This window comes from Histoplasma capsulatum, assembly GCF_000150115.1.
Source record: "Histoplasma capsulatum G186AR genomic scaffold supercont2.19, whole genome shotgun sequence".
In the NCBI taxonomy this organism is placed as follows: Eukaryota; Fungi; Ascomycota; class Eurotiomycetes; order Onygenales; family Ajellomycetaceae; genus Histoplasma; species Histoplasma capsulatum.
Genome location: NW_025544819.1, coordinates 1 through 24,874, shown reverse-complemented (window position 1 = coordinate 24,874; position 24,874 = coordinate 1). Strand labels below are relative to the sequence as shown.

The following is a 24,874-nucleotide window of genomic DNA, read 5'->3' as shown; positions in this document are numbered from 1 at the left end:
TGGGAAATGTCTATCTCATTTTTTGTCCCTATCTATGCAATGTTTCTGTATCACAAAGGGCCTTGAAAAATTTTTCGAGTGCCTATTCAAACATCCTAGCTTTCTTTTCTTTTCTTTTCCCTCCTGTTATTGGTCGTTATATATATATCACTGTGAAAAGAAAAGCATTGAGTTGGAGGTCCATTGGATCCGCCAAAAATTCCAAAAGTGCCAAATCCTTGAATCCATGTAACCTATAAAAGCAAACCAAATAAAAAATAAAATCAACACCTAACTTGTAGCTATTAAATCGGCGGACTTGACATGAAAAAATCATGTCATTGTGCAGACTCTCGGCCGGTGTCCCCTATACTTCTTCTTGACCATTAAAATTTCCCCAAAGTGATATTCTCTATCAATTCCACAGCTCCTGGGGTCATAGCCCATGCGGGGTAGATATACTTCAGCATCGACTGCACCTCTGATAGGGTACCAGGCGAATAGTAAGCTGGCAGCTCATGCAGATGCTTCTCCGGTGCTAGCAGAGCTTCCCAAAAGTACTTGTTTGAGCTGTGGAGGGCGTTGTAGAGTTTCCTGACCTGATCTTGCAGCAAGCCAATCGCCGCCGTATGATCCCCGCGCTTTAAAATGTCCGCATTCTTCGCAATTATGGAGCTGCGCAGGCGCGGGCCCTCAGCAGGTGTGGGCCGTGTGGCGGAGTCGACAGCTGAGCTTTGCAAGTCCATCAGATCCAAAAGCAGCCTGGTCTTAACCAGAAGCACGCCCGCTCCAAGGCACAGAGAAATAAAACGGTGGCACACGTAATCAGCGTCTTCAAAGACATCTGCGTCATGAACATCCAGGAATGGCCCCTCTATGTCGCCCCAGTCGTAATCGTCCTGCTGGCCTGTCGTCTCATACCATTTGACGAAATCGTAGCACTCCTGATCCCTGCCCAGTTGCAACAGAGCGCCCGGCACCGCGACGCGAATACCAACATTATCCCCACGGCAGAGACGCAGCATATCTCTCGCGTGCTCCAATTGCATCTGCACCGACTCCCGGCTCTCAACAGCCATTAACGCGTGGATAAGCGCGCTGCGCGCACGCATGTATGGGCGCGTCTCGATGATCCCCCAAAAGTGCCCGACACAGGTGTTAAAAGCGTCGCCCGCGAAAAGCACGTCTGCTGGCATATCGCGCAGCTTCTGCTCCTCGGCCGCGAGCGCATCGCGCGATTTGCGCACTTGGCTGCAGGATTTCTTGTGGGCGTTGAGGTGTTCAGCCTGGTGCTCACGGCTGCAGTAGTAGACGACTTGGCAACGGGAGCAGCGCAGGGTGTTCCCTTGCGTTTTGCAGAGCCCACATGTTTTTTCTGTCAGTGGGAGCAGCGCATGAGTGCTTGTCGTCTCCATTATGGTGCTTCACCGGAACTTTGCTGGGGTTCTCTGTGCAAATTAGCGGTTATCTAGAATTGATGAAGATACTCGGAAACATGAAACTCAACGTAACTACCTAGGCACAGTGTAGAGGGAGCACAGGGAAGACCCGTTAAAATCACCGTTTATCCCAGATGAAAACCCCCTTTCCGGCAAATTGCACACGTTAGTGGGGTGAAGCAACATGCCGTGTTTTTGCACCAGCACCAGACGTACCATTCAATGCGGTTGAAGATTGCTGGGTTAGGTTATTGAGAAACGTGCACCTCACGGCCAAGCTTAAACATCAATTTGCAAGCTGCCTGTTATAAAAATATTTATTTGGGAAGTTGAATGAATCCTGAGGTCAAGACTGTGGAAGCCAGCAAAAATGAGGGGGGTCGCATCGGGTTTACAAGGGCATTCATTGGTTAAGCCAAGTATAAGTCCTTGCGTGTGCTGGAAATTGAGATGGAAATCTCAATATTAGACTCATAATTGACTATGCAAAATGCTGACCATATAAATTCTAGTTACTACTTGCAAGGACTTTTCTTCAAGGGGCAAGGATCAATTCTTTCTCCCGTCTCCATTCGCCGACTATTTGTTAGGATTGTTCTGTGCTTCTTCAGTTGCTTATTTGCAAGTCTATATATGCTGACAGCGGGCCTCTAGAAGTTTGTTTATTTATTGATACTAGTATTTACTTATATTTCTTGATTATCTAGTTCGTTGATGAAAGCGAAAAGGTCGAGTCTACATTTTGATAATTTCTGATATACTCCGCTTAGACGGGAGACCAATTTCCACTCCCTTCTGGCTTCATCCCTCGCGCTGTTTACAAAAAAGCCTCATCTTTCAGGCGGTTGATCATTGCTGTTTCGCAGCTCTTAGGGTCGACATTCCGTTTTACCGGGAACAATCCCTTTGCCTCGAAATAGCTTCAGCACGTTTCCGGGTCTGGTGATACTCTCATCCTCGGCCACTGCAGGATGCACTCATTCCCTCTTGCAGCGGTTGGAGATTATGTCCTCCCGCCAGACAGTAGCCTACCCCACAAAGTTGCACTTGCAAATCCATCTCTAACACGGGAAGAAAATATTTCGATACTTCTAGACGCTGGTCATAAGCCAGGCTAACTTACGGGGGTGTTTGAGAAGTGCTCAATAAGGTTGGGGAATATGTTTTGAAGACTGTTGCTTCAAATAGTATTAATGGGAATGAGCGCAGTTTTAAAAACTTTGATCAATGCACCTTTCGCTCCATCCCTCATATGTTCTTGCCTGATGAGCTTGTCCGAGAAGGATGGGCCCTCTCATCGTGGCTGTGTGACAAAAAATTGTTGACACATTTAGCACAGAAGACGCTGGCACAGCAGCGGTGCCATCAACTGTGCTGATAGTTTTGCATGTCACTGTGTCGAAGAATTCCACCCTTTTCCGAGAACAGGGCATCTCCTGAGAGGCTAAGCGTGGAGAGCGTGATCATTCTTCCGAGTCATCCGTTTTGCAACACTTCTTCAGTTTGATACAACCAGAAAAGCCTCTAGGCCTCCTTTTCCCGCAGCGAAATATATTTCTTAGGGCATTGCTGAGCGGTTGATTGGTTTCAAAAAGCGCAACAACAAGGAGAAGATATCAGTTCCACGACATTGGTTACACGTTATATTTGTGAAAATGTTATTGTCAATTTTTGATTGGGGATGTATTGCCTGCAGAAGTCAAGAGAAAGAAAAATGCACTGACGCTTGAGTAACCGATTGGTACTTGATCAAACGAATGAAAGTTGGAGAAATTGGATATTATTGACTAGGAACGGTCGTTGTGGGTGATGTTCGGACAATAATACGACGGACTGACAAGGAGCAAATTAGGAATCAGAATGAAGATCAGATATTCGTGTTTCATTATATATATAGATATATTTTCATGAGAGAGAACAAGAGATCAATCCTTCAACTTGGTACAAATATCGAATACTGCGTAGAGAATATGGAGATGGACTATGTAACTGTGCTTCGCCTTCTATTCATTCGTTGAGCCTTCGAAGAGTTTGCGCTTGAACAACCAGGGCAATTCCTTTGGATACCGGCACGTCGCTTAGAAATAGTTTTCGAACTTCTATTAAGCAAATAGCCGAGTAGTCATGCCCGCATCCTCCGTTCCACCTTAAAGGGTTCCCAAGCCGTGCAGGAGTAACACCTCCTACATGCGGATAACCCACCGAAGCTCTGGGTGCGGAGAGAGGTATCCCATAGACGTTATTCAAGTCAAAAGGAACTACGGTCCGTAGTCTATGAGCAAGTATTTCAAACTTTTTTTCCTTCACTGTACCTGTACTCTGTTGAATGAGAAGACAATACTTGGGAAAACTCATCTTTGAGAGGAGCCTGAATGATGACGATGAGCAAATTTGCTTCTGGATTTCTTCCACCATAAACCTAGCGGAGCATTGATCACATTTCTGGCCCATGTGAGGGGCGAGACTGATTGCAAGCATCATATTTCGAATTGGAAATGGAGTTGCGCCTTACTAGTCAGTAGGATTAGGTTTGTATATGCATTATGTACATTATCCATCTGTATAGATCTGGGTATACTGGGGAAGAAACCTATTCTATCTTAAAATCAACGGAATGAACTGCCAATGAAAAATATCATGACAGTGAAACATGGGAAGTGTTGCGAGGTCCCATATTCTCAAAGTCCATTAGTTAATAGCTTCATCTCAACCTTTCATCTTCAGAATAAGAGGGTAGATCTGGCGATTGTGCATGCAAGTGATTCGCTGGTCTGGGAAATTTGGCTTCGTTCAGTACACACTGGGATAGAGCATTATCGACTGGAATTTTATTCTCGTTCTGGCCATGAGGAATGTTGCTATCATTTTCCTTCAAGAGATAATTTTGTTTTTTTTCTGACACGCCCGTGTGATGTAAGCCGTGTGATCTCAAGGCATCTAAGATGTGCGGGAACACCTGATCAGCAACGTCTCTTGCCCAAAGGAAATCAAGGTGCTCGTAATGGGAAATTGATGTCGCAAGGGTATGGTTCGGTAGTTCCCCAAGCATCACATCGATGTCCACTAGACTATCCCGGCCCCCGTAAACGAGGACAATTGGTGTTTTGATATTTTTTGTGGGGAATTTGGCGGGCTTGTAGTAGCGGCTGTTATTATTGATGTTCACCAAGGGTCCTGCATCATCATCATACATCTGGAAGCTCTTATTGCGGATGATCTGGAACCAATGTACAACGGACTTCGTGCTTGTGAAGGAGAAGAGATGTGGATATGCCGCAAGCTTTTGATCGCTATTGATGTTGACGCTACTCCAATTAAATAGGAATGAGAGAGATATGTCGATGATGCGGACGAAGATAGGTGGGTAAAGGATTGTTTGCCACATTGGTGTGGAGCTAAGGATGCTTCGACGGCCAAAAGCTAAGAAGAGGACATTAGGAGATGCTTTCATGAGAGCATCGACGACTCCATTGGAAAGTCCCGCTGGGGACATTGCCGGTGCCAGTGCTATGAATAAGTTGATTTTTTGGTTAAGTGTCGGGTGGATAGACAGCGTAGCGAATGCTTGTGCAGTGCCTTGAGAGAATCCTATATAGGATAATGATTTTTGAGAAGTGACTGATAATATGTATTCGATGCTGTCGGGGATATCGTGGAAGGCGAATTGGTCTATGGAGAAGTCCCAAAATGCTGTCGATGACGGGGAGTGAAAGATAGACTTCTTCGAATACTTGTTCCCTCTATTATTCCCCAGCCACACATCATATCCTTTCTCGACGAGCTGGAAAGGGAGGCAACGCTCTTCGTTTGTCAAACAGACCCACACTTCGCTATTCATGAGCAACCCATGGTGAAGATAAACCACTGGCTTCTGTCGGGCCCCTTCGCCAGCGTTCACTCCGAAGAAATCTTCGCCTTTCTTCCGCGGCAGCCTGTGCAGACAAAGAAGATAGCCATCGCCTGTCTGTACAACATGCTCTTCCGCTTCGTAGCCCCAGAGAGCGCACAATTGTAGAAAGTCTGAAGCGGATGCTATTTTCCCTGAGGTTGAAGTTTGCAGTGCCCGTATTCGGCGTCCTTGTGGTGAAGCTAGAGCCTTGAATAAGACTTTAGATTGCCGATAACAAAATTGTATGATTGGCTGAGCTGCGTAAAGAGGTCAGCCTGCTAATTAATCCAAGAGGGAGATAATGTCGATACTTACGAAGACAGAGTGTTACGACATGCAATAGCACTTCGACGGAGATTAATACGAGAGAGCTGAACAGAGCCAGATACTCGTTCCTAAACAAATGCACACATGAGAGATCATTAGAAGATACAAAGTTGTTTCAGGGGCTCCCTAATACTATGGATATGCAGCAGACTCACCAGAACAGCCTCCCAATGAAAGGAACCCTACCCATATTCCAAATTCCTTCGGAAACAAGACCAAACACCTTAGATACAAAAATTATACCGACATGGATAGATGATGAAGAGAAGGAATGGTTTGCTGTTGAAATTAAGGACATGCGACGTCATTTTAAGCCACAATCACATGCGAAAATCCTTGTCAAGGGAAAGTCGGAAAGTTCCTTATGTCATCCAGATTGGCCTGTCACACTAGACTGCTTATGAACTAGTGTAATAACCTTGAACCACCTCAAGTTCTTCCGCAAATACAGGAAGCGCTTGTTGAAGAAACAAGCCGATCATAAACTGTGCTAGAGGGAAAAGAAACGAAGAAACGAAGATAAAGTCACAATGCCCAGCTCTTGCCAAGATATCCGTATGAAGCCCCATCACCTCTGTTCCACCGCTGTGATTAAAACCCAATAGATGAGCCTAATTGCCTTCCTTCCTCTTTCTGTCCATCTACTAGCAAATTCCTAACCAAATCCTCTCTCACCCAGGCCTCGCATTGGCGCAATGTCTCCAGCAGTCCGATTGCATAATGGTCCAAGGCAAAACGCCTCACGAATGTCTCCAACCACCCTACCTTGAGAATCTTCCCGTGAAATGCCAGCAGCTGCGCAAAGGCCTTAGTGATTGCAAGTGAGCTTTGGAGCCTTCCGCACCCTCCAATCCAACACCCCCTTTCTTTACATCCTGCGTAGGCACATAAATGCTCTTGGCTAAAGGTCCATTTCTCAAATGTACGTAGACGAGGGATGGTAGACATGCGCAAACGGTTCCGCGGCAACCAGCCCATAGCCCTGGGTAGCGAGGTCGACCCAGCAACCGGCGAAGTTATCACTAAAACAAAGCCCGTCGGGCAGCTGTATGCGGGTAAGCCGGCCTTTCAAAGCGTCAAGGAGATTAGTGGCGATGAGGTGCAGATGGACCCAGAGAAGACAAGGGGATTGTGAGCGGTGCGGGATTGGATGGGGTGAAGTGATTTTCGCATCTCTTGGTTGAGGGAAAAGAACGGAGGAGCGCTATGAGAGACTGAAAGTGCTGGAAGGAGTATAACATATTTTACACAAGCGATGAGCATGGTATGGTCCTCATGCCTCATGCCTCAGGCAAACGGCGTTGTTATCTTCAGGATATATATCATTCAGGGATTGGCGTTTGGGGGATTTTTTTTGGGTTGATTGTGCAGCTGTTTGAAACCCTCAAGCAGTTGTAATGTATAGTACGTATGGACATTTTCGCCTCACACTATTGGCGGGGTTCTTTTTTTTTTTTTTTTTTTTTTTTGTAATCGAGTGTATATATAGATTATTGTGATAAGTTAAATGGTACGAGACGTTTCCCATGCAATCAAACCCCTTAATTTAATTTCGAAATAGAGATACCCCCATGATTGCTTGCATTTATGACATCAATGTATTTGGATTTTTGATGGGACCTGCGAATCTAAAAAGAAGACAAAAAACAGCCAAAGCAGAAAGGTATAAACTTTGAGTAATAAAATACGTCATAGGAAAGCAAACCGCGGGGATATCTTTTCAGCTTTTTTTGCTTCTCTTCCTCGTCGACTATCCCCTCATCGAGTCCAGATCAATAGAAGATATAGATAATAACCCGGAAAAATCTAGTACACATTGGAATGCAAATGCCAAAAAATACACCTTACACACACACAAAACACGTGCAATCACTGGACTTTTTTAGACCTGCTTTTCTCCGTTTCTGGAGGCGCCGAGTACAACCATACAGCGACGAAAATTAGGAAACCACCAATAACGGACCACAACCCCGCAATCCAGACCCAGCCGCCTGTGATCTTCCAACTACGGGGCCATTCGTCATGAGCGAAATGTCGAACAGTGACTTCCTCTTTCACATCAACGTTGGTGAGGAAAGGTCGTTTATAGTTGACACGGAAGGAGAAGATACCGTGCTGATCAGGTAAGGTGAATGAGGTGCTATACATGGTGCTATTTGCTGTCCTGGTTACTGGTTTGAGAGTCAGACGGTGGAAAGGCGATAGCATGGTAAATTCAAGTTGGACGGCATCTTCTTCAGGGGTTTCAAAAGGGATATAGTGGTCGTCGTTGTACTCGGAAAGCTCGATGTTAAATGTCTGACCAAGTATCGATATTAGCTTATATCACAAAGCAAAAAGTAGATGATATGAAAAACATACCACATCATTCTTTATCCGGTATATCGAAGGGTTTAATGCTCCAGATTCATTCGAAGGGGCAGATTCCGCATAGCCATCGGCATTCAAATAATGTTGCACTTTACCCACTTTAATCACGCCAGTCTCTTTAAAAGTCCAAGCACTAATTTGCTTTGCAAACTCCCTGTTTACCGTCTGCGTTTTCTTCCCATCCTTCAGGCCCTTAACGCTGGCCGAGAACCATTTGTCTTCAAGACTCTCCGCGGACCCTACTACTGTGAATCGGGCCGAATTCCTCGCCTGCATTGCTGAGACCAATGAAATCTGAGACCCAAACGCGAAAGACGCGTCTACCGTTTGCTCCTCCTCTGTCGCATCATAGCTATATGCAGTCTCAGGAGCTCGAAATATTGGAACTAGTAACGAACTGGCAGCCCCCAATGATTGGCCCGCAGCTTTGGGAAAAGCGACCACTCCTTCGCCAGAGAAATATGATTTGAGATCCGCACGGAGTGCTTGCGGTCGTGGAAGGAGAATAACATCGTGGTTTTCGGGAGAGGAGAGGGTGTCGTAGTTGAAGTGGTCGACAACAAGCGCATGGCGGTCTTGAGAGAGGCTGATCTCTAGCTCAAGTAGGAGGGAACTAACAGAGTTGGCGATCGCTGAACCACCTGAGAGAGCGAGGAGGACGTTTCCTTCACTGTTGATAAATTCAAGGAGCGTTTTGGGAGTTAATGCGGGCCCCAGTCCTACATGTGCAGTCGCTAGAGTTAATATGCGCCTCATCTGAAACCCCACCAAGCACAAGCACAACAGGAACCTTAACCTCGCTTCACTGACCTTTTGACTTTAGAGGGAAGAGGGCGATGTGGTCATATGCTCTCTCTCCATGTTTAAAGAGCGAAAGGCTTTGATCTTTGGGCGATTGGAATGATATGGAGTATCCCCGACCTATAGTATCTCCTGGTGAGCTTGTGGAATTCGAAAAATAGGACCAATTAGTCCAACCCCAGCCCTCATGCAATTTAATCTCACCTTCTAAATCCTTCCAGAACGTCGAAAACAAGTCCTTATCTGCAACGTCGTCTAGAATGGCTAGTAACCGGTTGCCAGCACTGCTGAGCGCATGGACAACAGCTCCCCAGAGCCCCACAAGAAGTATTGAAAGGAGCCACCGCATTGTCAAAATAGGGCCCGTCCGCACGGGGAGGCGGACAAAAGGAAAAAGAGAAGATTAATAGAGGAGGTGTTGGCGCGTATAGCTTGAACGCAAAGTGGACTACTCAACTCCTCATGACGATGTTTTGCTGATGTCGGCAATAAATAACTGGCAACGTGGTGTCCGAGAGACGCCAAGACTTCAAACCAGCTTGAACCTTCAACCACCACACTTCAGCCTAACCTTCTCATACTATCCCACTCGTCCTTATTGCTTCCTTTCCACAATTCCAACCTAGAGCTTATTCGTCCCTTGTCTCAAAATAAAATCCCCGTTGAACCTCTCCGGGGATCGCCGGCCATTGGCCCTCCAAGCTCGCCATCCACAATGTCCGCACCGCAATTCTGGTCGACGCCATTCCGATACATGCGATGGGCAGCGCATGAGAAACCTGCCATCTTCTTCAGCGTTGTCATCGGTTCACTAGGCCCCGTGGCTCTTGTGGCCCTACCGCCCATCCGACGGTATTTGGGCGACGTGGACCCCCCCCCGATTCCATTGACTTATCCAAGTACGTTTTTATCGCTATCCATGACCACCCACCTTGTTTTTTTTTTCTGTATTTGATACTGGGATTTCAATTGCCCTTCTTTTCCCCATTTTGCTGTCTCATTCCCTCTCTATATTTCCCTCTCTATTTCTTCTTATATCTAGGTTGAAAAGCGAGAAGTTTTCATGAGTTTTCCTTTTTCCGGCAAACCGAGATTTCTTGGGTTATATATATATATCACCTGCTGCTCTGAAACAAATGGCTAACTATACTTTCTTCCCTTTCTCGTTGCGGTCACTTTTCAGTTCCTCCCGGCCCAAGACGGATTCCGAAAGGCTATGACGATGAGTAACCAACTTCCCGAATTTGCATAAACAACAAGTTGAGGAACGGGGAATATATATATATATATATGCGCGCGCGCGCGCGTGTGTGTGTGTTAAGGGCAGTCAGTGTATGTCTCGAGGGGCTACTAGTTGGTAAGGGGAGCGGAGGGGGGCGGGAGGATCGCGGGCAGACGAAAAACAGCAACTTGTCACCACCTCCATTGACTCGATATCTGATGGTGCTTTAGGGTCAAAAACGAAAAAAAAACTCAACGTTGAAGCGGAAGGATAAGTGTTTGGGCAAGGGAATTTGGGAGTTGGTTGATTGTCAACTCAAGACACTGTAAATATAATATTTCTCGAAACCACAAAAAGAAAAAAAGAAATAAAACATTGTCAAATAAAAAATTACAACACTATTTCCAACTCCTCTTGTTGACCCTCCCTATCTCATGATGCAACATTTTTTCCGTTCTTCCCAGAATTGTCCGGACTCCGACGACATACGTACATGTAGTGCTTTGTTCGCCAAGGACAGGTTCTGTGGGATACATGTTAAAACTACCCAGCGTGGAAGCCAGAAATCCTGCATCTCACCACCGCTATCTTCCAATGCCCGCTATCTTCCAATGCTGGGAGCATCAGATCCCACTGTTGTCAGATGGTGACTGTGGGCGAAATAAGGGAAACAATTTGGAATCAACGCCCAAGGAAGACAAATAAAGGACTTGGATCGCATGAGGATGGTGTTGAGAACGTTACAGTGTCCCGTCTTAGGTGCATATAAAAAGCATCGCCTATATCGGTACAAGTTCGCATCGGGACCGCGTTAGTGGTATATGAACGAAGGGAGAGAGGTACCGTAGATACATACCCATAGATGGCGGATCAGGACGGTGCACGGTGCTTAAGCGGACAGCAAAGCCCGTCTTCATTGTTTATGCAACGAGGACGAAAGACGAATTGTCGGAAACCAGATGCAAAAAGTATGGCCTCATGAAATGAAGATAGCCTATATAAGACTGCCAACTTAAGCCCCCGTCCCATCAGCCTACGATATCATTGGAACTGTTTTCATGATTTTTTTTTTTTTTTTTTTTGCGAATGAACTCATCCCCTCAGTTGAAATTCCATTGGTGTGTGTACCTCCTCTACAATGAGATAAGATAGATAGATAGCTGTGATCAAGGTTATGTTATGGCAAATTGGATATAGATGGGGAACAACAGGCTGACACTACAAGCGCCCTGCCAGCAACAATGTTGCCTCCAAAACCACAACACCCGAAAAAAAAGTGCTCACAAATCCATGGAGATTTAGTAAGAAGAAGGGAATCATGACTTTGTAATTATGATGGCCAATCTGGGACTTGACGCAAAGCAAAACGCCTCTCCGATGCAACTATCTACATGGGACCGACCGTGGAAATCAATTACCACACACCACCACGCCTTTTATTGGAGAAACAAAAGATTTGATAAGACAGGAAGAGTAAATTCAACCAAAAAAAAAAAAAAAACGCTCCTGGTTCGATGCAAAATCCTAAATAGGCACCTGACGATTTCCAAGATAGTTGTAAGAGGTAAGAGGCATTTTTTGTGACAAAGGAGGAGAGGACTCAAGTGGTATCGGTATCATCACCGTAAGAAATATGACAAAAGGCCTGCATCATATGTTGGTGGAGAAGTTCAATGCAGAATTTGGAAGGTGCCAAGCCAGAATCATAACAATGAGAGGCAACAGGTATTTAAAATATGATTCAATGGCAAAGCAACCTTTTCCTCAGCATAAAACCAGCGTAAATAAACAACAAAAACGAATCGCGTTTCCATTTGTTAAGCTCGTGAGTTTGGTCCAGGTATGCATGTATGATCCGGGCCGATGGCTGATAGCAAAGCAAGGTAAGGAAAAAGAAAGTCAAAAATAAACAAAAAAAAATGTTAACTGCCTTGCGCATAGAGTGCCCATGACTGGCAAATTCCAAGAGATCGACAGACATACAAAGCAATGCGGGTTGCATTGAAGCCCATAATTTCCCGCGATTCCATGGAATTGGCTCCATCCTCGGCATATAAGTGGACATTTGTTTGCTCCCATACGGGTATCTTAAGGCATTTGAAGAGTCTAGCTAGCAAAATGCAAAGCCAAAGTGGGCGTCATTATTAGGTGGAAGTAGTCAGAAAAAAAGGTTCCCCATCGTCGGTCAATGTAAATATTGGCGCCATGGAATTGAATTGTGATCTTGCTGGCTTTCTTTCCGTCACTAAAGGTGAAAAATGCAAATAATCCCAGATTTACTGACAAAAATAGAGTTATCACTGGAACTTAAAATCAACGAGTCCTTCGGTCCCTAGCTGGTGGTGGTCCTGAGGAGCGGTAGGATGAATCCGGGGGGTATCGTCCATCTACCATTGGAGCCCGGTGGTCAGGGATTGTGGTGGGAGGATAACCTATACTAGAGGTAACGGCGGGGGGATACTCGCTCTCATTCTCGTAGCTAGGTCCTGGATACCTTGGGTTTGCTCTTGGGTCATTATTATATGGAGGATACTGAGTAGTACCCTCATATGTATATTCAGGGCTGCTCACTGGTGGTGGCTGTGAGTGAGCCGGGTATGGCCCGCCAGCAGGAGCGTATGTAGAAGGAATTGTTCCATAAGTTGTTGGCTGGGAATATGCTGGCGGATAAGGTGGAGGTTGAGATGAGCTATATGGAGGATGCGCTGCTGGCGGATAGGTATCATATGGCTGGCCAGCAGCTGGGGGATAAGTCGTAGGTCCTGTTTGTTGCCGGCTTTCATGGGTAGCAGAGGTATCGTATGGTGCTGAATTCCTGTTAGGGTCTGGAGATATCCTTGGGTCATGATTGTGGCTACCTTGTACAGGATACCCTTGATCTCTTCTCATCGCTATTTCAATTTCCCACCGCGCCGAATCTGCTTTCAGATCGGCAATCATCTCCTGTCAACCAAACAAAAATGGTTAGCTCCAACGCCGTTAGAAGGAACACTCCTGCCTAGCTGCAGTCCCGCAGCACGAAGTTACGTGTGAATGCACTGGGCATTTTGGGAACTTGGTGAGCGAAGGTGATACATACTGGTGTCAAATTGCGATAAGCACGAATGTAGTAACCCTGACGGCCCTATACGATCTAGTTAGCATAAAAATACTGACCAAAGGCTCTATCTCATCCGCAATCGCGGACAAATAAATCGAGAGCATTTCTAGGAGAGACAAAAAAAAAGGAATTCGGACCTGATGGACGCCAGGCTTCACAAGAGCCCGATTTCCAAGATAGCGACAGATATCAGCCTGAATAACCTCGCGAGCAATGCCATTCTTTTCAATAAAATATTCGTTTTGCCGCTCCGGGGGATCATGAGGGCGCGACATGTTGGCTAGAGTTCACGGCAGGAAAGATGAAAGAAAACAAATAGGCTACCACTGGGCGATGGCTGAGAATATTAAAGAGAAGGCGGTAACAAGTCGATGATGATTATGCGATGAGAGAAGAGGTTGATATTGACCGATTAAAGAAAAATAAGAAGGAATACAGCTTTTGAAAAACTGTGATAATCCGTGATCCGTAGACTGGGCTAGATTACCTTTGTTGAGGCAAGCAAAGGTCCTTATCCTGGAAGGGAGTGGTCCCGGGTAGACGAACTGACACACGCACACAACAAGCAGAGATAGACACAAGTATTATTATTATTATCCAAGTGTAGGTGCAGACACAACACCCTTTTTTTTTAACCTTTATATTTATTTTGTTTATCAGTGCCAAGGCACACTCTTCAAAAATCGTTAATTGACGGAACCAGGCCAACCAAGTACGGGACAAACTATCCAGGAAGGGTAAACACGTAGGAATTCCAGGGTATAACAAATCCAAGGGGAAGGTCCGGTGAACCTCAGTATAAACCTCAAGGACAGGGCGTTTGATAACAAGGAGGACACCTGACGGGATGCTGGGAGTATTATTCAGGAGGCTATCGTGATCAACACAGCAGGCAGAGAGGGTCCTAAAGGGAAATATTCTGGCCTTAAAAAAGAGACAGGAGCAGAACAGAGAGCAATATGGCAGCACAGCAGCAGCAGCAGGAGCAGCAATAATATATGTCGGATGCCGGGAAGATACAGGAATATATAAATATATATGAGAGAATGAGAGAACAAGAGAGGATAACACAACGGTCAAGCCCCCAGCCGATCGAGTTGGGAACGGACAGACGAGGCGAGTATGGAAGAGCCAGAAACTCCCACTTGAGGCGCTTGTGAGCGCTGCTTGATGGGAATCGAGAAGACGACGAGACAAACAGATGGACCGCGAGGAGGGAGGGAGTGAGAGAAGGAGAGAGCAGAGGGAGCGGAGGAAAAGAAAGAAAACAGCGAGAGAGGCAGAAGGAAGAGGAGGGGGACGGATGGCGACGAAAAGGGCCGTGGGGCAGCCCTGGGCCAATCCAATCAGCGGCTGCTGCCGGCCCTGACCCACTCCACCGCCTTGTTTGGTGCCACGAACGACGTCCAGCTGCGTATTCTCGTTACTCGTTACGCGCTGTATTCTCTGCTCCTGGCCTATGATTACCGACGGGCTGCTGGTTTTGCACGGCGTATTCTCAGTCCCTGGCCTGCTGCACATGTATCTTCCCGGTTCCCCTAGGTGCGGACAGGACATGTACTGTACGCAGCAAGTCAAGCTGCTGTTGATGGGCGGGCATTGTGCATGCTTACCATCGCTCCTTGGCTGCCCATGGCCATCCACCATGAACTCCCGCTGCCTGGTATCCCAATATCATCATTACTGGAGGAAGTAGTTGACAAAACTTAACCTTCCTGTCATTTACTTTGCATTACACATCTTAGCTACGTTGAAAGATAAAAGCTTGCCTTTCTTCAATGCCGTCGGCTTCTCACCTTATCGGGTAGCTATACGTCGCATCTCTCGACTTGCACTGGACAGGCGGCATCCAAACGGGCGGCGACGATGAATGCAGGCCAAACAATACTGTGGAGACATTGCCTGCTTCAACGTATCTGCTCACCCCGATCAATCGACTGGCATATGTCCCATATCTATGATCAGGGCTGGTTTTTTTGATTTGCACTCCCCTTCAGCCTGCTCCAGGCATAGTGTCGTAAGCAGTCCTCATCCACTCAAAAATTATCAAACCGATCATACCACATCCCATCCCATGGAAATCGGAACACTTAAAATGGAAATGCCAAGTCCCCTGCCAGCTACACAGGGATGAGGGAAGAGAGAGGAACGAAAAGTTAACGAAAGCACACAACCTGGAACAAAAGCTGTCCCGGCAATCAGGGTTTGGTCGGGACCCAGAGCCGAGTTAAGAATTCATCATTGAAATCATCTTCTCGGGAGAGGCAAAAAGCGAGGGAATGGCCATTACTGCCATCACAGATGCTGATTGGTGAAGATGTTGGTTGTCGTTGGGCAGACATGCGTGGCTTTGGGCACACACGCCTCCAGCAACCCAACATTAACAGACATCCTTGGCACCCGTCCACATTCTTTTGGCAGTCCTGACGCCGGCAAGGCACACAACACAAGTCATGCATCTATTGACCTCGTTCGTGGCAACTAACTGAAACCTGTCGACCGTCTGTTTCCAGGGCCTCGACCAGATTCTGTCTTCTGCTGTTCCTTACCGCTCTTGCCACCAGTCCGCCAGTGGAAGGAAATAATTGAAAAACTTAAAATTAAAAAATTAATCAATTTAAAAAAAGAAAGAAAAAAAGGGGGGGGCATGTACAACATATTTCTATCCTTCAAAGATGAAGACTTTGAACTGGGCCCGCTCTAAAATGGAAAGGCACAGTGTACATATCCCGTCTGTCACCATTCCAACCGTACCAGCCTGATGAATGGTTTATTCCAGGATGTATCCTTCAAGGGGGGATGCGATCCAGGCGCGAGGGATATGTTAACAACATACATACCTCCATTGCTCGTTCCTCCAGATGAAGGGTATGAAGAGCCTCTAGGGCCTGTTTTTGCCCTTTCTCATTTCTTGTGACCAAGCGTCTCGTCAACAATCTACCACTTCCTATCAGAGGGTATCATCAATCCCTTTTTGTGCATCCGGGATTGTACGAATGAATGGAGAGCGCCTGTCGTGAACCGCTGGGTCCTGCCTATCGTTTTGATAGCCCAGCCAATTGCCCATGGAGCTCATTGGGACCTCCTCTTTTTCATGATTATTTGTTTTATTTACACTTGGTTCCCCGGTCGAATAGGGAGAATACATGTGTATCCACTGCCGCACTCTTTTCCTGGGATTTCGGTTTCCGGAACTTCATTTGATGTGGAGTGTTGACTGATGTCTCTTATGTGGGAGTCAATATTGGGATTTCACTATTCACCCCGACTTAAATAACATCCAAAAAGAAAAGAAGAGAAAAAGAAAAGAAAAGGAAAAGGAAAAGGAAAGAAAAGAAAAGAAAAGAAGAAAAGAGAGAGAAAGAGAGAGAGAGAGAGAAGAAAAGAAAGGACTACTCCGTAGACACCGACGCGGTCAATCAAGCCATCCCAGTCAAATTATACCGGAATTCTCACTCATTCATGCTGTGCCCTTCCCGGACAGAGGTTTGGAAGTTCTCCATATTTTCCGTTTGAGAATACTTCCAAACCGAACTACCTTTTCTTCTTCGTGTTCATTTTCCCTTGCCGTTTTTTTCACTTCTTCTGCTTCCATCTTCTCATAGTCTTGTTTCAAAACAATTCGAAAGTTGGTTCGTGGAAAATGAATTCGAACCTCGGTCCGGCCGTCCAAGGTCTTCCGCTGCAGGACTACCTCCTGAGTCGTGAGCGCCACTAATTCACCGCTATCTTTATAGTTATAGCAATTATCAGTGGGCCACACCACAACATCTTGCCCCTTTTGGAACTTCAGCGCATCATATTTATCAACAATCGCTTCCGGTTCCACAAAATCTGCAGCGATCACAGATTCCAACACCTGTTCACCCGAAAGGGTTTGCGGCTTGTTGGTTAGTGCAGATGCAGCTTCCGCCGCTGTCTTCCTGAATCGAGCCATCCAAGCGAAAACCTTGGGAAAGCGGGCTTCTGTGAAAATATCGCGGTCAAGTGCACCATCTAGCCCATCAACCCAGTCGAGAGCCCAAACAGCTTCAGAGGGTCACGCAGAATCTACTGTCAGCTACCCAATTCTTGTGACATGCATGCCTAAGGGATTCTCGTAAAGGGGTGAGGATGCTTGTGGTTTTCCGTTCTGTATTTAATGGCATATTCGGCTTGCGATATTATTTGTTTTTGGACGTACCATGAATATCAGCCAGCGAAGGTTTCTCTGTCTTACGCAACCACTCTCTCCCATCGGCCAGTAGCGTCGTCTCGAGAAATTCAAAAGCCTGCTTGATATGAGCCATCCCATCCGGACGATTCTTTTCAAGATCCGCCTTCCTGAAGCTCAGGCCACTAGCGTCCTCCCGATCCCGAATGAAGTTGGGATGGGCAGCCAGTATCACGGCCGGTGGGACTAACTGGCAGGCGCGGGCGAAAACACCTCCGTCAATGGTCCAGTTCTCCAGCATCCGTTCGATAGCCTGTCCGTCCGGATCAGCCGCACCGAGCCTCTCACCCTCTGGATACAGCTCCTCCAGTTTCCGTAGGATCAGTCGTGAGTCGCAGTATATGTCTTTACCGACGCACATAACCGGGACACGGCGATATTGGACGCCTAGTGCATGGAGGTCCGGTCTGGGCATGATGATCGGTTGTAACTTCGCGCCGCGAAAGAAAAAAAAACGGCCCAATACAAATATTAGCAAAAGAACTGCTGTTATTTTTCGTTCCCCTCTCCCTGTTTTCTTTTACTTTTCTTTCAGGGGGGTTCCTGGCGGGAGCATGCGCACCACGATCTTCCTCTCTCCTCTCTCCTCGCCAACATTATTTTCGTCCTTGTTCAGAGAAAAGTGTGCTTACACATTGATCATATTCAATACCTCGGAGCGCAAGATACCTTCACCCGAAGCAAAATGCAAGACGCAGAAGAAGGAGAGCAGAATCAGCAAAATGTTCACAAAACATGGGAGTAGATATATGCGTATATGTAGACAATCACGACGCCAACAACTTCAATTTTCATACAGGATGGGGAATTATGCGAACGGGCTATCTGGTCGACACTTTGGGGCGGACCCTCACTTACCACGTTACCCGTCTTCCATACGGCGAGATCTCGTAGTGGAACACCACTGGTTTCGGTATTGCCATCCTTGTTATTTTTCCGCGTTTTTCAAAATAAAATTATCAGTTCTTTTCCCTGTATCGATCGCTTGTTCAGAGGGTTATTGGCACTTTTTTATTCTGTGCTCTCAAGGATTGGATACCCTTTCCTGCTCTTGGAATTTGACTCCTTCTTCTTCTTCTTTTCGGACTTAGGGTTATCTATACCTACCCTTTGTGACCCTGTGGGTAATTCTCGTTTATCGCGGTTCGAAGAATCAGGCAAATTTGTGTAATTCGACTCACGAGTTGGGACTACTCGACGGGAAACGTGGCTAGAGGATTTCTTTCGTAAGTCCTGGGGGAAGATGTCTGCAAGGTAAGCACCAGGACAACCACACCCTTGTCTAGTACATCCAACATCAAAGAAAAGGTATTGGAAAACGAAGTGCCTATTCCTTTGAAATTAGTCTCAGTTTTCTCTCAGGACCTTACAAAGCTTCTAGAAGAAACCAGGACTCACATAAAAGGGGTCCTCTTTGCATCTATATATATACAACTGATTTTCTCCTCATTCCCCTCTTTGCCTCTCTCCTCATCCCTTTCCTCTGGTCTCGAAAGGGAATTTTATTTTTCCTGCAAAGCCAAGGCCCAAAACTACTATTCCATGATGCATGCCCAGATCAACGGACAGACAGTCATTAGATATGAAGTTAAAAAATAAAGCAAGACGTCAAACTCTTGTGAAACACAAAAGCTAAATTGGAAATGCCATGAGACAAAGAAAATGGGAATCCAGGAAATTTGAACCCCGATAGCTCAGAGCCCGAGGCTTGTATCTCGAGGGCCACGTTGAGACCAGCGGGGCAATTAATTTAGCCTGCCTGGTAACATAGTCCAACCACTGGGTCTAGGGAGATAGATGCATGTCGGTAGACCCTTTCGGGTCAGGTTTGAAATTTCTGAGCAGGAGGGCTCACTGTGAGTGTAAGTAAAATTTCCAGCTGGAAAACCATTTGATCTGGTTCAAACTCTCAATCAATAACAGCATTCAAAGTCCTAAAATTGGGGCGTGCAATTTTGAGTTATATTCAACCTTATTTAGGGTATCTTTGGATAACACCGAGATCAATGACATGGTGAATGGGAGGCCAGAAACGGCCGCCCTTGACGCCGTTTTAAGTCACCGTGGGAGGTCTTGGCGTCACGTGTGCTAAAGCCCATTGATCGAACGAACGTCCATAGCCGCCACAGGACTGAGCAATTCCAATGACAAAGATCAACCTGCCGTTTCTTCGATAAATACTGACACTCCGTCCATATTGCTTTTCTTTTTTCTCTCCTGGCCTAGGCTAGCTACCCAGCGCAAATTTCATCGGAAACAAACTGATCATCCCCACTTGTTGAGGTATTTCTCATATCTCTTCATCACAAAAAGGTATCGCATATTCTGCTCAACATCACTCATCTCTCTGCCCTATCCTAGTCGATGTGTATCACATCAACTAGATTTAGCGCCGTCCTGCTAGCACTAATTGCTAACACCAATAATAAACAGACCCGTTAATAAAACGGCGGTTGCAGTGGAGAGAACCATATCCAATGCCCTCTCTTTCAATGAAATCAAGTCCTTCGAAGAACAGGAGAAGGAGGTGGACAAGGCGGCCTTAAAAGCGATCGCGGACATATTTGTCAGGCATAGCATGCATACCAAGCTAGGAGCCGGGCTGCTCCATCGTCACGACGCTCTCGAAGACGGAACTGTGATGTTTCACAAGCTTCAATCGCGCGAATCTGATTATCTACGTCCTCAAGGCGCTTTCGAGCATTGACATGGACAAGATTACGCCCAACTCGTGGTTCCTCAATCAAAATGGACTGTTCCAGGCATTTGAGTATGATGCCAGTGACGAGGCAACTCAGCCCGATCCAGCTTTCGCTTTCGACCACGCTGAGTTTTTCGAAGCTCACGGTTTAGAGAAATGAATTTCAATCATTCCGAACCCTTCCGACAGAGAAGATTTCATCGATTTCACGCATCTTAGTGGGCGTGGCACCATCAGTGTTTCTCTTCGCCTCATCTCCGAACAAAATATTGAGACGAGTGAACCTGTCATCACCGGACGGAGCTTCCATGTCAATGAAATGGGGGTTGTTGAGTGCAAAGGGAATAATGTCTGTAGACCTATGAACTCTGGCAATCACAAAGTGCTTCAGGACTCAAAGCCCTATACAGAGCATGTAAGCAAGGTTATGCCGCTGGTAGATGTTGCCGAAGAAGAGTCTTAGTTTTGCAAATCCTTGGGAATATCCTCTACTCTTAACACCCCTCGCTTGTTTGGTTACATCTTTGCGGGGATGCTCCCTGAGCTATCTGCAGAAGTAGAAAATTAAGCACATACTATCACATCGAAACCTCAGTAACTAGATTTTGTGCAAGATCGGCGCGGGCATTCCTTGTTACTTTTCTGAATGGCTCTTGATACTGTAAACTTTCGGATAAGCATACTCTGAAGCTTCAACGCACCAAGGTCCCGTCAAGGACTGATCTAATACGACAACAAGAATCCATTCATGAAAGATAAACTTCGAAGATATCCATCTAGATAGTGCTCAGCTCGTTCGTCTTTGAACATGAGAAGTCGCTCCACACCATACAATAACATTCCAATCGCCTTTTGCGACTCCAGTTGCTCTTTTTTTATTTCTTCAAATCCCTGCGCAGCAAGATTAGCCAGAACCCGATCATAAAACGCTGTCTCTAGTTCCTGACGGTCTTCTGTGTCTTGCCAACCTCTTGGGGTCATAAACCCGAAAAGGCTATCCATAAAATGGAAATTCGACCCAGCTGGGAGGTAAAGAGAACCATTCCAGTCTAGTACAGCCTGCACCCGACCCGTAGAATCGTCGATAAGGCAATTGAATGGGGCGAGATCCTGGTGGGTAAGGGTGACGGGGAGGGTAGTAAGATTGGGTAGCTGTAGTAAGAGCTTGCTGATGCAAGCAAAAATTTTGTTTCTGAGGGTTGTATGTCGAAAAATGTAATTACTGACCGTATGTTGGATTCTCTCAAGGGTAGAAGCGAGGTCGGATAGAGCAGTGTCAGATAGGGCAGTGTTCGTTCTGGCTCCTCGAGTGACGAGATCTGCAAGGTCCATGGCAGTCGTCATCTTCTTCTGAAGAGGTAGTTGGAAATCCTCGGAAGTCATCAAAACACTGATATAAGGTGTCCCTTCTACAAAAGGTGATGTATACACAAAGAGCCCTTCATACATGCCCTGGTATGTTACCAGAGGTACAATAGGTCCATGAATGTGGCTAGCTTCGGTGACTCCGAAAAGGTCTTGCTTGTCGCTTCGGAACTGGACGACAATGCGATGATTTGAGTCTGTGAAATGAGTATGTAAAATAATGGTATAGCTCATGCTTCCCTGGAAAGGGCTGGGTTGGATATCTACGTTGCCAGTAGTGGTAGGATGGAGAATTGGGGCAATGTGGTGCAAGGCGAACTAGTGACACGATTCCTGGGAGAGATTTGGCAGAGATTCGAAGAATTGAGCCACGACAAGGCTCTGGTAATCATCCATTTTAAGAGCCCACTATGAATGGCATTCACCCGCTCTACCAGACATGAAGTGAAGAGACTGAGTTTGCTGTGGATGCGGCTATACTGTCCCTTTGTAAAGACAGAAATGACATGCTAAACGCACCCTAACAGGCAGGGGAGTGGCTCAATATTCACAACAATTATATTTCCTAAATAGCCTTCTTAAGCGCCGTGCTCTAGTAAACCCGTATGGCCCAGTTCTGGAAACAAAAGAGTCTTCTTCCACAGACTATGGCCAGACTTCCTCATGCAAGGGGCATGTTCTTAATTCGAAAGGCAGTAGCACTCCGAGGGAGGTCTATCTAGAAATTATACAATGATGATGATACTTGCCGTTGATTGAAACATGATCGGTCGTGGTTGCGGAATATATTATTCGAGCCGTCTATTCAGGGTAAAGCTTCCAGCATTCACAGCTTCAGGATTGGTCCGTCCCCGTGGTGATCAAGGTTCTGTGGGATGGTTGATCTTGTTATTGTTGTGGTCGCTAGCTAACTATATAGGGGTAATCACATGCAGTGGAGGGCCACCTGGGCAACTAGTGCCCAACACCCCCCCACACATCAATGTGTGTGATGTGTTTCTATAAATATTTCATGCTAGCTATCTTAATCTAGATTATCTCAAAAATATATTACATACAGAAATTTAATCATTCTTACTGCTGTCAGTGAAAAATTCTAGTAATTTAATAAAACATCTAAATATCACTATACTCAGAGATTTAATTAATTCATCTGCTATCATATTCTCAGTGGAAATATAATTAATTGAAATAATATCTTTATTTAATTATATGTGAGAATAGTGAAAGTGAGTATTAATATATTTACTGTATATTATAATTATAGTAATAGTAGCTAGATCAATTAAAATTTTATTATTTATTCTGATAAACAAAAAATTCTTTGCTGTAATAAATTCTAGTTTCATTATTATATTATATAATTATATTACTTTATATACTACTTTATTGAGTATCATATATTCTGTTTTATTTAAATTTAAAGAAATACAAAATTGTTTGAATAAATATTATGAAATTAATATATCTATTAATTTAAATATAAAATTTAAAATAAATTTATATTTATTATTCAATAGTTCTGTTTAATCTGAATTCATATAATCTATCAGTAAATATAATATATTGAAGAATTTATCAATTTTATTTTTAAAATCTTTATATAAAATATCTAAATTACTTATTTCTTTTAGATATTGTATAATATAGAGAAGAATTTTTTATATTTTAGATATAGATACAGTATTCTTCTGTATTAGTAGAGATGTTATTTGTATAATATCTGAGTATAATTTAACTGTTAGATACTGTAAGTACTTTATTTTATATTAATATTATTTTTTGATAAATTCTTCTTTTTATTCTGATACAGAGATATCATCTATTTTCATTCTCTCAAATATTAATATAGAAACAGAGATAATGTTATTTAGACAGAAATTTTGTACTAAATAATCAATATAATATCTCAATATTAATTTTATAGCATTATCAGAGCAATATTTAATCTTCATATTCAAATATTTTAAAGATTTTTTTAAATCTTTTATTTCTAATTTATTAATAAAAATATCAATTAATTAATCAGTATCTACTGAATCTTCTGCTATAATATAAAGATTATTTATATAGATTATTATATAAAAATGATTGCAGAATATATAATATTATAAAACAGAGTTATAAAAGCTAGATTTGAAGTCATTTTTATAGAGTAATATTATAAGAAAATTATATTAAATCTTAGCAGCAGAATTCAATTTATATAGAAAGTCTATAATAGTATAAATTATTGTATATAAAGTTTTTATTTTAAATTCAATAGATTATTATATATAAATTATTTTATCAAGTCAGTTATACAGATAGATTATAACTATATTAATCTGATATAAAATTTAATCTCACTTTACTATTATTATAAATATTATATAATTAATAGTATTATTAATAACAGATGTATATATTTCTTTATATATATTTTTTTTTAATCAATTGTTATATACTATTCATCAAGATTTTTATAATATACTATCAGAATCTATATTAAAGTTTTGAGAATAATTTTTTTCAATATAAATTCAGCAGTCAGAGACTACTGACTCATCAGAAAAGATATTAAAATATAAGATTATTATTTAAATATTTCTTTATTTCAAATTTACAATCTTATATTTCATCAACTTTTATTAATATTCATCAACTTTTTTAGATCTATTAATAGTATTTTTATATTCTTTTAGAATAGAATTAGTAAAAGAAGAAGAAATATAGATAATAAATACTTTTACTAATCTTATTTATTCAGCATCAGCTAATTCAGAAATAACAGTATTATTAATAAAATAAATCACTAAATTTACAGCTTTAAATATTATATAATTAGTATCAATCTACAGAGTTATAGATTTCTTTACAGAGAAAATAATATCACTGATAATAATTATTTTATCAGTTGTAGAACTTCAGAAATAGTGAATTGAGTTATTATAGAATTCTATAAATTTAAATATTTTTATTCTGACAGACAGTTTATCAGTAGATTTTTGAGATTTATAAAAATATATATAAATATTAATATCTAACTCTCTAAAATAATAAAATTAAGACAGAGTATTGATTAGTACTGAAAATGAAATAGTATAAAGATATTATACAGATACTTCATCAGTATTATTAATAGATTAGTATTTTTTATTATACAGAGTAATAAATATCAGTATATTATTGATAATTACAACTACTATTTTAAGAACATCTGCTCAGAACTTCTTTAGTATATTTATATCTATAACTACTGCTCTAATACACATCATTATTATATAAATTCCTCTCTCAGAAACATTATCTTGATAAGAAAATTGAGATATAATAGATTTTCAGACAATATTATTTTTAATTATCATTGTTATTATCTTATTTAATCAAAAAATATTATCAATATTAATTCTAACTAGCATCAGTAATGTGAAGCTGAGATTTTTCATAAATTGAACTCAATGAGTATAGATTTCAACAGTTAATTCT

The 24,874-nt window shown here is 43.4% G+C and overlaps 9 protein-coding genes across 9 annotated transcripts; 3 read left to right on the top strand and 6 right to left on the bottom strand.

Annotated features, from left to right (window-relative positions):
* Positions 1-365: 365 nt before the first annotated feature.
* HCBG_08901 (uncharacterized protein) lies at positions 366-1,766 on the bottom strand (the record flags this gene model as incomplete). Its single annotated transcript, XM_045435950.1, has 1 exon — positions 366-1,766. One exon carries the CDS (start codon positions 1,392-1,394, stop codon positions 366-368), a length of 1,029 nt encoding a protein of 342 aa, XP_045283272.1.
* A 1,514-nt stretch (positions 1,767-3,280) lies between these two features.
* On the bottom strand, positions 3,281-5,900 carry HCBG_08900 (triacylglycerol lipase; the record flags this gene model as incomplete). The annotated part of the gene is made up of 3 exons (XM_045435949.1): positions 3,281-5,564; positions 5,623-5,702; positions 5,790-5,900. The coding sequence occupies 3 exons, from the start codon at positions 5,822-5,824 to the stop codon at positions 4,120-4,122; spliced, it is 1,560 nt and encodes a 519-aa protein (XP_045283271.1).
* Positions 5,901-6,080: 180 nt separating this feature from the next.
* HCBG_08899 (uncharacterized protein) lies at positions 6,081-7,092 on the top strand (the record flags this gene model as incomplete). Its single annotated transcript, XM_045435948.1, has 3 exons — positions 6,081-6,189; positions 6,314-6,455; positions 6,565-7,092. 3 exons carry the CDS (start codon positions 6,165-6,167, stop codon positions 6,767-6,769), a joined length of 372 nt encoding a protein of 123 aa, XP_045283270.1.
* A 129-nt stretch (positions 7,093-7,221) lies between these two features.
* HCBG_08898 (dolichyl-diphosphooligosaccharide-protein glycosyltransferase) lies at positions 7,222-9,204 on the bottom strand (the record flags this gene model as incomplete). The annotated part of the gene is made up of 4 exons (XM_045435947.1): positions 7,222-7,932; positions 7,996-8,723; positions 8,815-8,925; positions 9,010-9,204. The coding sequence occupies 4 exons, from the start codon at positions 9,152-9,154 to the stop codon at positions 7,504-7,506; spliced, it is 1,413 nt and encodes a 470-aa protein (XP_045283269.1).
* A 316-nt stretch (positions 9,205-9,520) lies between these two features.
* On the top strand, positions 9,521-10,035 carry HCBG_08897 (NADH-ubiquinone oxidoreductase; the record flags this gene model as incomplete). The annotated part of the gene is made up of 2 exons (XM_045435946.1): positions 9,521-9,704; positions 9,989-10,035. The coding sequence occupies 2 exons, from the start codon at positions 9,521-9,523 to the stop codon at positions 10,033-10,035; spliced, it is 231 nt and encodes a 76-aa protein (XP_045283268.1).
* Positions 10,036-12,340: 2,305 nt separating this feature from the next.
* Positions 12,341-13,402, bottom strand: HCBG_08896 (uncharacterized protein; the record flags this gene model as incomplete). The annotated part of the gene is made up of 3 exons (XM_045435945.1): positions 12,341-12,970; positions 13,107-13,151; positions 13,265-13,402. 3 exons carry the CDS (start codon positions 13,400-13,402, stop codon positions 12,341-12,343), a joined length of 813 nt encoding a protein of 270 aa, XP_045283267.1.
* Positions 13,403-16,587: 3,185 nt separating this feature from the next.
* Positions 16,588-17,755, bottom strand: HCBG_08895 (uncharacterized protein; the record flags this gene model as incomplete). Its single annotated transcript, XM_045435944.1, has 2 exons — positions 16,588-17,156; positions 17,311-17,755. The coding sequence occupies 2 exons, from the start codon at positions 17,753-17,755 to the stop codon at positions 16,588-16,590; spliced, it is 1,014 nt and encodes a 337-aa protein (XP_045283266.1).
* Positions 17,756-19,358: 1,603 nt separating this feature from the next.
* Positions 19,359-20,504, top strand: HCBG_08894 (uncharacterized protein; the record flags this gene model as incomplete). Its single annotated transcript, XM_045435943.1, has 4 exons — positions 19,359-19,390; positions 19,774-19,978; positions 20,031-20,110; positions 20,261-20,504. 4 exons carry the CDS (start codon positions 19,359-19,361, stop codon positions 20,502-20,504), a joined length of 561 nt encoding a protein of 186 aa, XP_045283265.1.
* A 260-nt stretch (positions 20,505-20,764) lies between these two features.
* On the bottom strand, positions 20,765-21,640 carry HCBG_08893 (uncharacterized protein; the record flags this gene model as incomplete). Its single annotated transcript, XM_045435942.1, has 1 exon — positions 20,765-21,640. The coding sequence occupies one exon, from the start codon at positions 21,638-21,640 to the stop codon at positions 20,765-20,767; it is 876 nt and encodes a 291-aa protein (XP_045283264.1).
* Between the last annotated feature and the right edge of the window lie 3,234 nt (positions 21,641-24,874).